Here is a 16,955-nt window from a genome sequence, read left to right as displayed (position 1 = left end):
TCAATGTGCATATGGTTGTAGGGGAAGATAAATCAACATAAATATTGGTGGTATTTACAATGTTATTTGTGCTGCACTTGTTGCCCTTTTCTCATGGCAACGGGCCACACATCTTGCTGCTGTGATGGCACACTGTGGTATTTCACCTAACAGATATGGGAGTTTATCAATGTTTGATTTGTTTCAAATTCTTTGTGGGTCCGTGTGATCTGTGGGAAATATGTGTCTCTAATATGGTCGTACATTTGGCAGGAGGTTAGGAAGTTCAGCTCAGTTTCCACCTCATTTTGTGTGCATTATGCACATAGCCAGGTCTGCCTATGGGGGTCTCTGTCAATAGCAAGGCTATGCTCACTGAGTCTGTACATTTTGGGTCAGTCACAGTGGTCAGGTATTCTTGTACTCTCTGTTTAGGGCCAAATAGCATTCAGCTGTCAGAGCCTTACTACTAATCATTGCACCTGTACACAGCCCATCTGTAAATAGCCCACCCAACTACCTCATCCCCATATTGTTATTTATTTATATATTTTTTTTTATTTTCTCCTTTGCACCCCAGTATCTCTACTTGCACATTCATCTTCTGCATACCTATCACTCCAGTGTTTAATTGCTAAACTGTAATTACTTTGCTACTATGGCCTATTTATTGCCTTACCTCCCTAATCTTACTACATTTGCACACACTGTATATAGATTTTTCTATTGTGTTATTGACTGTACGTTTGTTTACCCCATGTGTAACTCTGTGTTGTTTGTGTCGCACTGCTTTGCTTTATCTTGGCCAGGTCGCAGTTGTAAATGAGAACTTGTTCTCAAATGACCTACCTGGTTAAATAAAGGTGAAATAAAAAAAAAAGTGAATCCAATTTGCTCGGTTTTTTTGGTTGGTTCTTTCCAGTGTGTCAAATAGTTATCCTTTTGCTTTCTCATAATTTGGTTGGGTGTAATTGTGTTGCTATCCTGGAGCTCTGTGGGTCTGTTTGTGTTTGTGAACAGAGCCACAGAACCAGCTGGCTGAGGGGACTCTTCTCTATGTTCATCTCTCTGTAGGTGAGGGCTTTGTGATGTAATGTGTGGGCGTCGCTTTCTTTTAGTTGTTTGTAGAATTGAACATCTCTTTTCTGCACTTTGATAACTAGTGGGTATAGTCCTCATTCTGCTCTGCATGCATTATTTTGGGTTTTCCGTTGCACACAAAGTTATTTTTTGCAAGATTCTGCATGCAGAGTCTCAATTGGGTGTTTGTCCCGTTTTGTGAATTCTTGGTTGGTGAGTGGACCCCAGACCTCACAACCATAGAGGGCAATGGGTTCTATTACTGATTGGGATGTCAAGGGTTATGTTCTTTTTGATGGGGTAGAAGGTCCTTCTTGCCTTGTCTCTCAGATTGTTCCCAGCCTTGTGGAAGTTAGCGTTGGTGTTAATGTTTAGGCCGAGGTAGGTATAACTATGTGTGTGCTCTAGGGCAACACTATCTAGATAGAATTTGTATTTGTTGTCATGGCTTCTGGACCTTTTTTGGAACACCATTATTTTTGTCTTACTGAGATTCACTTTCAGGGCCCAAGTCTGACAGAATCTGTGCAGAAGATCTAGGTGCTGCGTTCGGCCCTCCTTGGTTGGGGACAGAAGAACCAGATCATCTGCAAACAGTATACCTTTTATTTGTGAGGCCTGGTGCTGCAGGCTGTTCTAGTGCCTTTGCAAAAAGCTTTTTTGAAATCAACAAAGCATGAAAAGACTTTGCTTTTATTTTGGTTCGTTTGTCACTAAGGGTGTGCATGGTGTATACAAGGAAATGATGGAGTCTGCTGTTGATGGTGGTGCAGAGGAATTTTCAGAGATTGCTGTTGAAGCAGATTCCACTATAATTATTGGGGTCAAATTTGTCTCCACTTTTGTGGATTGGGATGATCAGACCTTGGTTCCAAATATTGGGGACGATGCCAGTGCTGAGGATAATGTTGAAGAGTTTAAGAATAACCTATTTGAATTTGTGGTCTGTATATTTAATCATTTAGTTTAGTATACCATCAACACCACAGGCCTGTAGCTCATCCAATGTAATTGGAGTCCAGTGGGTTCTGGTAGTCTTTAATAGCTGATTCTAAGTTTCGTAAATGATCATGTATATGTTTGTTCTTTGTTATACAACTGAAAAGGTTGGAGAAGTGGTTTATCCATACAGCTCCATTATGGATAGATAGCTCTTTGTGTTGTTTGTTTAGTGTGTTCCAATTTCCCAGAAGTGATTTGATTCTATGGATTCTTCAATTACATTGAGCTGATTTCTGAAATGATGTTCCTTCTTTATCTGTAGTGTATTTCTGTATTGTTTTAGTGATTCACCATAGTGAAGGCGTAGACTCAGGTTTTCTGGGTCTCTGTGTTTTTGGTTGGATAGGTTTCTCAATTTCTTTCTTAGGTTTTTGCGTTCTTCATCAAACCATTTCTCATTGTTAGTTTTCTTAGGTATTCTGCTTGAATTTAAATTTGATATGTTAGCTGATAGATCAAATATAGTGTTACTGCACGTTTACACCTTCACTATTGCAGGGAAACATTTTGTCCTGGAAATTGTCTAGGAGGGATTGGATTTGTTGTTGGCCAATCGTTTTTTGGTTTCTACACTACCCTCCTTCCATCTATAGCATTTCTTAAAAGCATGTAGTTTGTTCAGCTTCAATGCCTTGGTTGAGTATTGCTCTGTTCAAGAAGATAGTGATTTTGCTGTGATCTGATAGGGGTGTCAGTGGGATGACTGTGATCGTTTCGAGAGACACTGGGTTGAGGTCGGTGATAAAGTAGTCTACAGTACTACTGCCAAGAGATGAACTGTAGGTGTACCTACCGTAGGAGTCCCCTCGAAGCCTACCATTGACTATGTCTAGACCCAGCATGCAACAGAGCTGCAGGAGTTGTGACCTGTTTTTGTTGGTTGTTTTGTCAGCTGTGTCTAGGGGGCATATTGGGGAGGGAATACTGTCACCTCCAAGTAGGTGTTTGTCTCCCTGTCTGCTAAGAGTGTCGGGTTCTGGCTTTAGGTCGCCACAGACTAGTACATGTCTCTGGGCCTGGAAAGGGTTGATCTCCCCCTCTAGGATGGAGAAGCTGTCATCATTCATGTGTGGGGAGATATAGGTACCACACAGGACAACCATTTTCTCTGAGATCATTTCCCTATTTATTTCCAACCAGATGGGAAATGTTCCTGTTTTAATGAATTGATTAGAGTGGGTTAGGTTATGTCTGATCTATACCAAATTCTCTCTCTCTCTCTCTCACTCTCTCTCTCTCTCTCTCTCTCTCTCTCTCTCTCTCTCTCTCTCTCTCTCTCTCTCTCTCTCTCTCTCTCTCTCTCTCTCTCTCTCTCTCTCTCTCGCATGCTCTCCACTGCCAACTCCACTCTCCTCTCTTCAAGCCCCTTCCCCCACATCATCTCTTTCTTCCTCTCTCTCTCCCCAACTGCATGCGGCCATGCGCCTTCCCCTCCACCTAGTATCTGCAATGCGGTATACTCTGCACGGCAGGCTGTGATTGCTGGAAAAGGGAGGTGGCTTCCAAAGAGAGCTCAGCTCATCTTTCCCTCGCTCTCTCCCTCTCCCTCACTCTCACCTTACCCATCTATCTCAATCCCAACAGTGTGCACAATGGCACAAAAAAACGCCTCCCTGTACACTATATAACCTCCTATTTGTTTTAAGAGCAGTTTGGTAAAGACTCCGACATGTCGCAGTATTGTACATTTTAAGTAGCAATTCTATAAATGGCAGTGCTGTGCAGTGGGGTCTGTGTGGTGTGTAGAGTCACTGAATCAGCCATCGTAGTTCTAACATGTCAACTGTACAGGCTTTTAATGAGATTACTGTTCACTAGATGGATGGTGCTGTCTGACCCTGGGGCCCAGATTCATGGACCAGGGGTTTCAGACACACACACACACACACACACACACACACACACACACACACACACACACACACACACACACACACACACACACACACACACACACACACACACACACACAGTTAATAGTTATTATTATGATGTTGCCATTTTGCTGTGTCATTTACTTCACATTACTTTTTGTTGTGTAGGTGGGAGGAGGAGTACACTGTCAGAGTGGACATGCAGCAGAAGATGGAAGACCTACAGGAGGTAACAGTGTGTGTGCCCGGCCTCTCTTATTGATTGATACATAGGGGGTAAATGTATCCTCTCTTTCTGTTACACTTTGCAGGGACACGAACAAAGCCGTGTCAACATATCAAACATGACAACAAGACATTACATTGAAATGTTTAGGAGCTCAATGCTTGTAGACACAAAGGCCCTCCTCACTGATCTATACAGTAAGTTAGGGCGCGGGGCCAGAAGCGCAGTGTTGTCTCTGACGCTGTGTCTGAGGTTCTGGCGGTGTTGACACGTTTCACATTGCCCTGACGCATGCCAAACAACCTAATACAATTGCTTGTGTGAAACAGCTTGGTTGAATAGTGTGCAAACCACTAACCTAATATAGTATGTTTATAAACAGCTAACGTAATTGTACTGTAGGCTATGTATAAATCCCTAACCTACTAGTTAGATGCTCCTCCCATGACGTTCGTCATACGTGTTATAGAAAGCAGCTGACTGTCATGATCAAACAGCCAAATGGTTAACTATTTGAGGAAGTGGTGTAGCTACTTACACACATTCAGTATGTGTGAATTACAGCAACAATATCAACTCCCCAAAATGGCACCGTTGGTCCCTGTCAGACAGTTACATCTGAAAGTCATTTGTACGTCCTACTTCCACATTTTATTGGTCACATACATATTAAGCAGATGTTATTGGGGGTGTAGAGAAATGCTTGTGTTCCTAGCTCCAACAGTGCAGTAATATCTAACAATTCACATCAATTCACACAAATCTAAAGTAAAAGAGTGGAGTTAAGAAATATACACTACCGGTCAAAAGTTTAAGAACACCTACTCATTCAAGGGTTTTTCTTTATTTTTACTATTTTCTACATTGTAGATTAATAGTGAAGACATCAGAACTATGAAATAACACATATGGAATCATGTAGTAACCAAAAAAGTGTTAAACAAATCAAAATATATTTTATATTTGAGATTCCTCAAATAGCCACCCTTTGCCTTGATGACAGCTTTGCACACTCTTGGCATTCTCTCAACCAGTTTCATGAGGTAGTCACCTGGAATGCATTTCAATTAACAGGTGTGCCTTATTAAAAGTTCATTTGTGGAATTTCTATCCATCTCAATGCGTTTGAGCCAATAAATTGTGTTGTGACAAGGTAGGGGTGGTATACAGAACATAGTCCTATTTGGTAAAAGACCAAGTCCATATTATGGCAATAACAGCTCAAATAAGCAAAGAGAAATGACAGTCTATCATTACTTTAAGACATGAATGTCAGTCAATACGGAAAATTTCAAGGACTTTGAAAGTTCTTCAAGTGCAGTCGCAAAAACCATCAAGCGCTATGATGAAACTGGCTCTCATGAGGACCGCCACAGGAATGGAAGACCCAGAGTTACCTCTGCTGCAGAGAATAAGTTCATTAGAGTTACCAGCCTCAGAAATTGCAGCCCAAATAAATGCTTCACAGAGTTCAAGTAACAGACCCATCTCAACATCAACTGTTCAGAGTAGAGGTCGACCGATTATGATTTTTCAACAACGGAGGACCAAAAAAAAGCCGATACCGATTAATCGACCGATTTTTATTTATTTGTAATAATGACAATTACAACAATACTGAATGAACACTTATTTTAACTTAATATAATACATCAATAAAATCAATTTAGCCTCAAGTAAATAATGAAACATGTTCAATTTGGTTTAAATAAAGCAAAAACAAAATGTTGGAGAAGAAAGTAAAAGTGCAATATGTGCCATGTAAGAAAGCTAACGTTTAAGTTCCTTGCTCAGAACATGAGAACATATGAAAGCTGGTGGTTCCTTTTAACATGAGTCTTCAATATTCCCAGGTAAGAAGTTTTAGGTTGTAGTTATTATAGGAATTATACGACTATTTCTCTCTATACGATTTGTATTTCATATACCTTTGACTATTGGATGTTCTTATAGGCACTTTAGTATTGCCAGTGTAACAGTATAGCTTCTGTCCCTCTCCTCGCTCCTACCTGGGCTCGAACCAGGAACACATCGATAACAGCCACCCTCGAAGCAGCGTTACCCATGTAGAGCAAGGGGAACAACTACTCCAAGTCTCAGAGCGAGTGACGTTTGAAACTTTATTAGCGCGCACCCGCTAACTAGCTAGCCATTTCACATGGGTTACACCAGCCTAATCTTGGGAGTTGATAGACTTGAAGTCATAAACAGCGCAATGCTTGAAGCACAGCGAAGAGCTGCTGGCAAAACGCACGAAAGTGCTGTTTGAATGAATGCTTACGAGCCTGCTGCTGCCTACCACCGCTCAGTCAGACTGCTCTATCAAATCATAGACTTAATTATAATATAATAACACACAGAAATACAAGACTTTGGTCATTAATATGGTCGAATCCGGAAACTATCATCTCGAAAACAAAACGTTTTTCCTTTCAGTGAAATATGGAATCATTCCGTATTTTATCTAACGGGTGGCATCCCTAAGTCTAAATATTCCTGTTACATTGCACAACCTTCAATGTTATGTCATAATTACGTAAAATTCTGGCAAATTTGTTCGCAACGAGCCAGGCGGCCCAAACTGTTGCATATACCCTGACTCTGCGTGCAATGAACGCAAGAGAAATGACACAATTTCCCCTGGTTAATATTGCCTGCTAACCTGGATTTCTTTTAGCTAAATATGCAGGTTTAAAAATATATACTTGTGTATTGATTTTAAGAAAGGCATTGATGTTTATGGTTAGGTACAGTCGTGCAACGATTGTGATTTTTTCGCAAATGCACTTTTGTTAAATCATCCCCCGTTTGGTGAAGTCGGCTGTCTTTGTTAGGAAGAAATAGTCTTCACAGTTCGCAACGAGCCAGGCGGCCCAAACTGCTGCATGTACCCTGACTCTGTTGCAAGAGAAGTGACACATTTTCCCTAGTTAAATGAAATTCATGTTAGCAGGCAATATTAACTAAATATGCAGGTTTTAAAATATATACTTGTGTATTGATTTTAAGAAAGGCATTGATGTCTATGGTTGGAGCAACGTGTAACTAAGCGATTATATGCAACGCAGGGCAGGCTAGATAAACTGGTAATATCATCAACCATGTGTAAGTAACTAGTGATTATGATTGATTGATTGTTTTTTATAAGATACGTTTAATGCTAGCTAGCAACTTACCTTGGCTTCTTACTGCATTCGTGTAACAGGCAGGCTCCTCGTGGAGTGCAATGTAAAGCAGGTGGTTAGAGCGTTGGACTAGTTAACCGTAAGGTTGCAAGATTGAATCCCCGAGCTGACAAGGTAAAAATCTGTTGTTCTGCCCCTGAACAAGGCAGTTAACCCACCATTCCTAGGCCGTCATTGAAAATAATAATGTGTTTTTAACTGACTTGCCAAGTTAAATAAAGGTCTAAAAATATATATATAAAAAATCGGCCAAATCGGCTTCCAAAAATACCGTTTTCCGATTGTTATGAAAACTTGAAATCGGCCCTAATTAATCGGCCATTCCGATTAATTGGTCAACCTCTAGTTCAGAGGAGACTGTGTGAATCAGGCCTTTTTGCTGCAAAGAAACCACTACTAAAGGACACCAATAAGAAGAAGAGACTTGCTTGGGCAAAGAAACACGAGCAATGGACATTAGACCAGTGGAAATTTGTCCTTTGGTCTGGAGTCCAAATTGGAGATTTTTGGTTCCAACCGCTGTGTGAGTGAAAGGATGATCTCCGTATTTCCCACCGTAAAGCAGGGAGGAGGAGGTGCTATGGTGTGGGGGTGCTTTGCTGGTGACAATGTCTGTGATTTATTTAGAATTCAAGGCACACTTAACCAGCATGGCTACCACAGCATTCTTCAGCGATATGCCTTTGCATCTGGTTTGCGCTTAGTGGGACTATCATTTGTATTTCAACAGGAAAATGACCCAACACACCTCCAGGCTGTGTAAGGGCTATTTTACCAAGAAGGAGAATGATGGAGTGTTGCATCAGATGACCTGGCCTCCACAATCCCCCGACCTCAACCAAATTGAGGTGGTTTGGGATGAGTCGGAGCGCAGAGTGAAGGAAAAGCAGCCAACAAGTGCTCAGCATATGTGGGAACTCCTTCAAGACTGTTAGGAAAACATTCCAACTGAAGCTAGTTGAGAGAATGCCAAGAGTGTGCAAAGCTGTAATCAAGGCAAGGGTTGGCTATTTGATGAATTTCAAATATAAAATATATTTTGATTTGTTTAACAATTTTTGGTTACTACATGATTCTATATTTGTTATTCATAGTTTTGATGTTTACACTATTATTCTACAATGTAGAAAATAGTAAAAATAAAGAAAAACCCTTGAATGAGTAGGTGTTCTTAAACTTTTGACCGGTAGTGTATAAATATTAGGATGAGCAATGTCAGAGTGGCATTGACTAAAATACTGTAGATTATAATACAGTATATACATATGAAATGAGTCAAACAGTATGTAAACATCTATTAAAGTGACCAGTGATTCCATGTCTATGTATATTGGACAGCAGCCTCGAAGGTGCAGGGTTGAGTAACCGGTTGGTAGCCGGCAAGTGATGGCTAGTTTACAGTCTGATGGCCTTGCGATAGAAGCTGTTTTTCAGTCTCTCGGTCCCAGCTTTGATGCATCTGTACTCAATCAATCAATCAAATTTATTTATAAAGCCCTTTTTACATCAGCCGATGTCACAAAGTGCTATACAGAAACCCAGCCTAAAACACCAAACAGCAAGCAATGCAGATGTAGAAGCACGGTGGCTAGGAAAAACTACCTAGAAAGGCAGGAACCTAGGAAGAAACCTAGAGAGGAGCCAGGCTCTGAGGGGTGGCCAGTCCTCTTCAGGCTGTGCCGGGTGGAGATTATAACAGACCATACCCAAGATGTTCAAACGTTCATAGATGACCAGCAGGGTCATATAATAATAATAATAATAATAATAATAATAATCACAGTGGTTGTAGAGGGTTCAACAGGTCAGCACCTCAGGAGTAAATGTCAGTTGGCTTTCATAGCCGATCATTCAGAGTTAGACACAGCAGGTATGGTAGAGAGAGAGTTGAAAACAGCAGGTCTGGGACAAGGTAGCACGTCCATTGAACAGGTCAGGGTTCCATAGCCGCAAGCAGAACAGTTGAAACTGGATCAGCAGCAGGTGGACTGGGGTGGACTGGGGACAGCAAGGAGTCATCAGGCCAGGTAGTCCTGAGGCATGGTTCTAGGGCTCAGGTCCTCTGAGAGAAAAGGGAGAAAGATAGAGAGTTAAAGGGAGCATACTTAAATTCACACAGGACACCGGATAAGACAGGATAAATACTCCACATATAACAGACTGATCCTAGCCCCCCGACACTAAATATTGCAGCATAAATACTGGAGGCTGAGACAGGAGGGGTCGGGAGACACTGTGGCTCTGTCCGATGATACCCCCGGACAGGGCCAACCAGGCAGGATATAACCCCACCCACTTTGCCAAAGCACAGCCCCCACACCACTAGAGGGATATCTTCAACCACCAACCTACTACCCTGAGACAAGGCTGAGTATAGCCCACGAAGATCTCCCCCAGGGCACGAACCTGAGAGGGGCGCCAACCCAGACAGAAAGATCACGTCAGTGACTCAACCCACTCAAGTGACGCACCCCTCCTAGGTACGACATGGAAGAGCACCAGTAAGCCAGTGACTCAGCCCCCGTAATAGGGTTAGAGGCAGAGAATCCCAGTGGAGAGAGGGGAACCGGCCAGGCAGAGACAGCAAGGGCGGTTCGTCGCTCCAGTGCCTTTCCGTTCAACTTCACACCCCTGGGCCAGACTACACACAATCATAGGACCTACTGAAGAGATGACTTAAAGGTCGAGACCAAGTCTGCGTCTCTCACATGGGTAGGCAAACCATTCCATAAAAATTGAGCTCCATAGGAGAAAGCCCTGCATCCAGCTGTTTGCTTGGAAATTCTAGGGACAATAAGGAGGCCTGCGTCTTGTGACCAGAAGTGTACTGCTCGCAACCACAGGACTCTCCAGAGGTGCGGTCTGCCCAACGTATCACCGGGGGCACACTGCCTGCCTTCCAGGACACCTACAACACCTGATGTCACAGGAAGGCCAAAAAGATAATCTACAACATCAACCACCCGAGACACGGCCTGTTTACCCCGCTATCATCCTGACCTCGCCTTCTGGACAATAGCGGGGTGAACAGGCCATGGCTCAGGTGGTTGATGTCCTTGAAGTGCGGGCAGTGCACTTCCACAGTCCTTGGGAGTGGGCTGTGTTGGTGGCACTGTGTTATCCTCAAATCAGGTGAAGAAGGTGTTTAGCTTGTCCGTGAGCAAGACGTCGGTGTCCTCGACGTAGCTGGTTTTCCCTTTGTAATTCGTGATTGTCTGTAGACCCTGCCACATATGTCGCGGAAGTTGGAGTAGCAGTGGTCATGTGGTTTTTAGCAGCATGGGTACTACAGTCAATGTGTTAATAGAACTTCGGGTGCGTTTTCTTCAAATTTGCTTTGTTAAAATCCCCAAATACAATAAATGCGGCCTCAGGATATGTGGTTTCTAGTTTGCACAAAGTCCAGTGTAGTTCCTTAAGGGCCGTCGTGGTATTGGCTTGAGGGGGAATGTACACGGCTGTGACCATAACTGTAGAGAATTATTTTGGTAGGTAATACAGTCGGCATTTGATTGTGAGGTAATCTAGGTCTGATGAACAAAAGGACTTGAGTTCTGTACATTATCACAATCACACCATAAGTAGTTAATCATGAAACATACACCCCCGCCTTTCTTCTTCCCGGAGAGTTCTCTATTCCTGTGTGCGCGATGTACTGAGAACCCAGCTGGCTGTATTGACTGGGACAGTATATCCGGAGAGAGCCTTGATTCCGTGAAACAGAGTATGTTACAGTCCCTGATGTCTCTCTGGAGGAGATCCTCGCCCTGAGCTCGTATACTTTATTGTCCAGGGACTAAACATTAGCGAGTAATATCCTCGGAACCGGTAGATGGTGTGCACGCCTCCTGAGTCAGACTTGAAGTCTACTCTTCTCCGACAGCGGCGTCTTGTAGCAGCCTCTGGGATAAGTTCAAATGCCCTGGGGGTTACGAACAAAGGTTCCAAATTGGGAAAGTCCTATTCCTGGTCGTAATGCTGGTGAGTTACCACCACTATGATATTCAAAAGTTCTTTCCGTTTGTAAAAAATAACACAAAAAAAACCAAAATACTGCAAAGTTGCTAAGGAGCTAGAAGCAGAGCTGCCATGTCTGTCGGCGCCATCTTGCCATCGGTGAGCATATGTAGCTGAGCCAGGTGGGGCTCTGGTTTCTCAGGTTTGTTGTGTGTGCGGATGTGTGAGGATGCAACTGCAGGGGACATCTACCTAACCCAGTTAGACAGGCTCTGTTGAGCCAACAGGAGACCACATGGCATGCAGCAAAGTTCCACTTTACATTCAACTATCCATGCAGAACAATGTACAAGAGTTACACAAAGAAACACTCAGGGATGAGTCAAGTCAAGTTACCCTATTTCATTTGCACCACAGACACAATCAACTTTTATGTCAAGACATATCTCAGGAAGAAGTTCTGCAAAATATTATGGCTAGTAGTTTACGGAATCAAATACTTCAGAGAAAAGAGGGAGAATTAGATCAACAATATAATCCAAGGCACTCATGAGATTAAGTAGGCAGGGTTGTCAATGTATAATCTGTGTGTATGTACTGTATGTTTGTGTGTTGTACTTTGGATTTGTAGTAAGACTTAGGGTAAGAACATCTATCCTTACACTGTAAAGAATATATAATCATCATGGACAGATTATACTGTTGTACTTTGGATTTGAAGTGCGATTTGAGTCAAGATTTATAAAGATAAAATATGATGTTTACGTTTTGTCCCTACCCTGAGTTGGTCAATATAGAATGTATTACTGTTTGGCCCTACCCTGAGTTGGTCAATATAGAATGTATTACTGTTTGTCCCTACCCTGAGTTGGTCAATATAGAATGTTTTACTGTTTGGCCCTACCCTGAGATGCTCAATATATAATGTTTTACTGTTTTTCCTTACCTTGAGTTGGTCAATATAGAATGTTTTACTGTTTGTCCCTACCCTGAGATGGTCAATATAGAATGTTTTACTGTTTGGCCCTACCCTGAGTTGGTCAATATAGAATGTTTTACTGTTTAGCCCTACCCTGAGATGCTCAATATATAATGTTTTACTGTTTTTCCTTACCTTGAGTTGGTCAATATAGAATGTTTTACTGTTTAGCCCTACCCTGAGATGGTCAATATAGAATGTTTTACTGTTTGGCCCTACCCTGAGTTGGTCAATATAGAATGTTTTACTGTTTGGCCCTACCCTGAGATGGTCAATATAGAATGTATTACTGTTTGGCCCTACCCTGAGATGGTCAATATAGAATGTTTTACTGTTTGGCCCTACCCTGACTTGGTCAATATAGAATGTTTTACTGTTTGGCCCTACCCTGAAATGGTCAATATAGAATGTTTTACTGTTTTTCCCTACCTTGAGTTGGTCAATATATACTGCTCAAAAAAATAAAGGGAACACTTAAACAACACATCCTAGATCTGAATGAAAGAAATAATCTTATTAAATACTGTTTTCTTTACATTGTTGAATGTGCTGACAACAAAATCACACAAAAATAATCAATGGAAATCCAATTGATCAACCCATGGAGGTCTGGATTTGGAGTCACACTCAAAATTAAAGTGGAAAACCACACTACAGGCTGATCCAACTTTGATGTAATGTCCTTAAAACAAGTAAAAATGAGGCTCAGTAGTGTGTGTGGCCTCTACGTGCCTGTATGACCTCCCTACAACGCCTGGGCATGCTCCTGATGAGGTGGCGGATGGTCTCCTGAGGGATCTCCTCCCAGACCTGGACTAAAGCATCTGCCAACTCCTGGACAGTCTGTGGTGCAACGTGGCGTTGGTGAATCGAGTGAGACATGATGTCCCAGATGTGCTCAATTGGATTCAGGTCTGGGGAACGGGCGGGCCAGTCCATAGCATCAATGCCTTCCTCTTGCAGGAACTGCTGACACACTCCAGCCACATGAGGTCTAGCACTGTCTTGCATTAGGAGAAACCCAGGGCCAACCGCACCAGCATATGGTCTCACAAGGGGTCTGAGGATCTCATCTCGGTACCTAATGGCAGCCAGGCTACCTCTGGCGAGCACATGGAGGGCTGTGCGGCCCCCCAAAGAAATGCCACCCCACACCATGACTGACCCACCGCCAAACCGGTCATGCTGGAGGATGTTGCAGGCAGCAGAACGTTCTCCACGGCGTCTCCAGACTCTGTCACGTCTGTCACATGCTCAGTGTGAACCTGCTTTCATCTGTGAAGAGCACAGGGCACCAGTGGTGAATTTGCCAATCTTGGTGTTCTCTGGCAAATGCCAAACGTCCTGCACGGTGTTGGGCTGTAAGCACAACCCCCACCTGTGGACGTCGGGCCCTCATACCACCCTCATGGAGTCTGTTTCTGACCGTTTGAGCAGACACATGCACATTTGTGGCCTGCTGGAGGTCATTATGCAGGGCTCTGGCAGTGCTTCTCCTGCTCCTCCTTGCACAAATGCGGAGGTAGCAGTCCTGCTGCTGGGTTGTTGCCCTCCTACGGCCTCCTCCACGTCTCCTGATGTACTGGCCTGTCTCCTGGTAGCACCTCCATGCTCTGGACACTATGCTGACAGACACAGCAAACCTTCTTGCCACAGCTCGCATTGATGTGCCATCCTGGATGAGCTGCACTACCTGAGCCACTTGTGTGGGTTGTAGACTCCGTCTCATGCTACCACTAGAGTGAAAGCACCGCCAGCATTCAAAAGTGACCAAAACATCAGCCAGGAAGCATAGGAACTGAGAAGTGGTCTGTGGTCCCCACCTGCAGAACCACTCCTTTATTGGGGGTGTCTTGCTAATTGCCTATAATTTCCACCTGTTGTCTATTCCATTTGCACAACAGCATGTGACATTTATTGTCAATCAGTGTTGCTTCCTAAGTGGACAGTTTGATTTCACAGAAGTGTGATTGACTTGGAGTTACATTGTGTTGTTTAAGTGTTCCCTTAATTTTTTTGAGCAGTGTATAATGTTTTACTGTTTGTCCCTACCCTGAGATGGTCATTATAGAATGTTTTACTGTTTGGCCCTACCCTGAGTGGGTCAATATAGAATGTATTACTGTTTGGCCCTACCCTGAGTTGGTCAATATAGAATGTTTTACTGTTTGGCCCTACCCTGAGTTGGTCAATATAGAATGTATTACTGTTTGGCCCTACCCTGAGATGCTCAATATAAACTCAGCAAAAAAAGAAACGTCCCTTTTACAGGACCCTGTCTTTCAATGATAATTAGTAAAAATCCAAATAACTTCACAGATCTTAATTGTAAAGGGTTTAGACGCTGTTTTCCATGCTTGTTCAATGAACCATACACAATTAATGAACATGAAACGGTCGTTAAGACACTAACAGCTTACAGACGGTAGGCAATTAAGGTCACAGGACTGAGGGCTTGTAGGCCTGTTGTAAGGTAGGTCCTCACCAGACATCTTTGGCAACAATGTCGCCTATGGGCACAAACCCACTGTCGCTGGACCAGACATGCCTGGCAAAAAGTACTCTTCACTGACGAGTTGTGGTTTTGTCTCACCAGGGGTGATGGTCGGATTCGCGTTTATCGTCGAAGGAATAAGCATTACACCGAGGCCTGTACTCTGGAGCGGGATCCATTTGGAGGTGGAGGGTCCATCATGGTCTGGGGCGGTGTGTCACAGCATCATTGGACTGAGCTTGTTGTCTTTGCAGGCAATCTCAACGCTGTGCGTTACAGAGAAGACATCCTCCTCCCTCATGTGGTACCCTTCCTGCAGGCTCATCCTGACATGACCCTCCAGCATGACAATGCCACCAGCCATAGTGCTCGTTCTGCACGTGAATTCCTGCAAGACAGGAATGTCAGTGTTCTGCCATGGCCAGCAAAGAGCCCGGATCTCAATCCCATTGAGCACGTCTTGGACCTGTTGGATTGGTGGGTGAGGGATAGGGACATTTCCCCCCAGAAATGTCAGGGAACTTGTATGTGCCTTGGTGGAAGAGTGGGGTAACATCTCACAGCAAGAACAGGCAAATCTGGTGCAGTCCATGAGGAGGAGATGCACTGCAGTACTTAATGCAGCTGGTGGCCACACCAGATACTGACTGTTACTTTTGATTTTGACCCCCCTTTGTTCAGGGACACATTATTCCATTTCTGTTAGTCACATTTCTGTGGAACTTGTTCTATTTATGTCTCAGTTGTTGAATCTTGTTATGTTCATACAAATATTTACACATGTAAAGTTTGCTGTAAATAAACGCAGTTGACAGTGAGAGGCTGTTTTTTTGTTGTTGCTGAGTTTATAATTTGGCCTTTTCCAGAAAGTAGGGGCTGAGCTGGTTTGCAGGATGTGTGTGAGTGGTGGGGTTGTGTGTGTGTTCGTGCAGGCCTGCGTGCGTTTGTGTGTCTGCGTGTACCTGTGTGCATGGACATGCATCTCATGATTATGTGTGTGTTTTGTTTGTAGGACCTCCAGGAGAGTGAGGGCTGTCAGGATGAGTTGGCTGTCAGAGTGCAGCAGCTGAAGGCTGAACTGGTGCTCTTCAAAGGCCTCATGAGCAACGTGAGTCTACATCCACAAAGTTCCTCTCAATATGCACCTTCTCTTATCCAATCCAATTGTATTGGTCACATACACATGGTTAGCAGATGTTATTGCGAGTGTAGTGAAATGCTTATGCTTCTAGATCTGACAGTGCAGCAGTATCTAACAGGTAATATCTAACAAATTCCACAACAAAACCTAATACACACAATCTAGTAAAGGAATGAGATGAGAATATATAAGTATAAAATATATGGATGAGCAGTGACAGAGCGGCTAAGATGCAACAGATAGTGAAGAATAGATAGTGAAGGATACAGTATATACATATGTGATACGTAATGCCAGATATGTAAACATTCTTAAAGTGGCATTATTAAAGTGACTAGTGTTCCATTTATTAAAGTGGCCAATGATATCAAGTCTGTAGGTAGGCAGCCCCCTCTCTGTGCTAGTGGTGGCTGTTTAACAATCGGATGGCCTTGAGATAGAAGCTCTTTTTCAATCTCTCTGTCCCAGATTTGATGCACCTGTACTGACCTCGCCTTCTGGATGGAAGCGGGGTGAACAGGCAGTGGCTCGGGTGGTTGTTGTCCTTGATCTTTTTGCCTTCCTGTGACATCGGGTGTTGTAGGTGTCCTGGAGGGCAGGTAGTTTGCCCCCGGTGATGCGGTGTGCAGACCGCACCTCCCACTGGAGAGCCCTGCGGTTGTGGGTGGTGCAGTTAGTGTTACAGGCGGTGATACAGCCCGACAGGATGCTCTCAATTGTGCACCTGTAAAAGTTATTGAGGGTTTTCGGTTACAAGCCAACATTTTTTCAGCCTCCTGAGGTTGAAGAGGCGATATTGCGCCTTCTTCACCATACTGTCTGTGTGCGTGGACCATTTCAGTTTGTCGGTGATATATACACCGAGGACCTTCACTTTCCACCTTCTCCACTACTGTCCCGTCGATGTGGATAGGGGGGTGCTCCCTTTGCTGTTTCCTCAAGTCCACAATCCTCTCTTTTGTTTTGCTGACATTGAGTGAGAGGTTATTTTCCTGACACCACATTCCGAGGGCCCTCACCTCCTCCCTGTAGGCCGTC

At 43.6% G+C, this 16,955-nt stretch overlaps 1 protein-coding gene across 4 annotated transcripts in view; it reads left to right on the top strand.

The window, feature by feature from the left end:
* Window positions 1-16,955, top strand: part of LOC106576644 (non-homologous end joining factor IFFO1) — a 36,682-nt gene that overhangs the window by 5,334 nt on the left and 14,393 nt on the right. For all 4 annotated transcript variants that reach the window (XM_014153895.3, XM_014153890.3, XM_045718757.2 and 1 more), the window contains exons 2-3: window positions 4,104-4,164; window positions 15,789-15,884. In XM_014153895.3, the coding sequence (XP_014009370.1) occupies window positions 4,104-4,164; window positions 15,789-15,884 (157 nt within the window). The remainder of the gene's footprint in view (window positions 1-4,103; window positions 4,165-15,788; window positions 15,885-16,955) is intronic.

This window comes from Salmo salar, chromosome 05 (genome assembly GCF_965601325.2).
Source record: "Salmo salar chromosome 05, fSalSal1, whole genome shotgun sequence".
Lineage (NCBI taxonomy): Eukaryota > Metazoa > Chordata > Actinopteri > Salmoniformes > Salmonidae > Salmo > Salmo salar.
The sequence above is the reverse complement of the archived record's forward strand: the minus strand, read 5'-3'. Positions and strand labels throughout refer to the sequence as shown.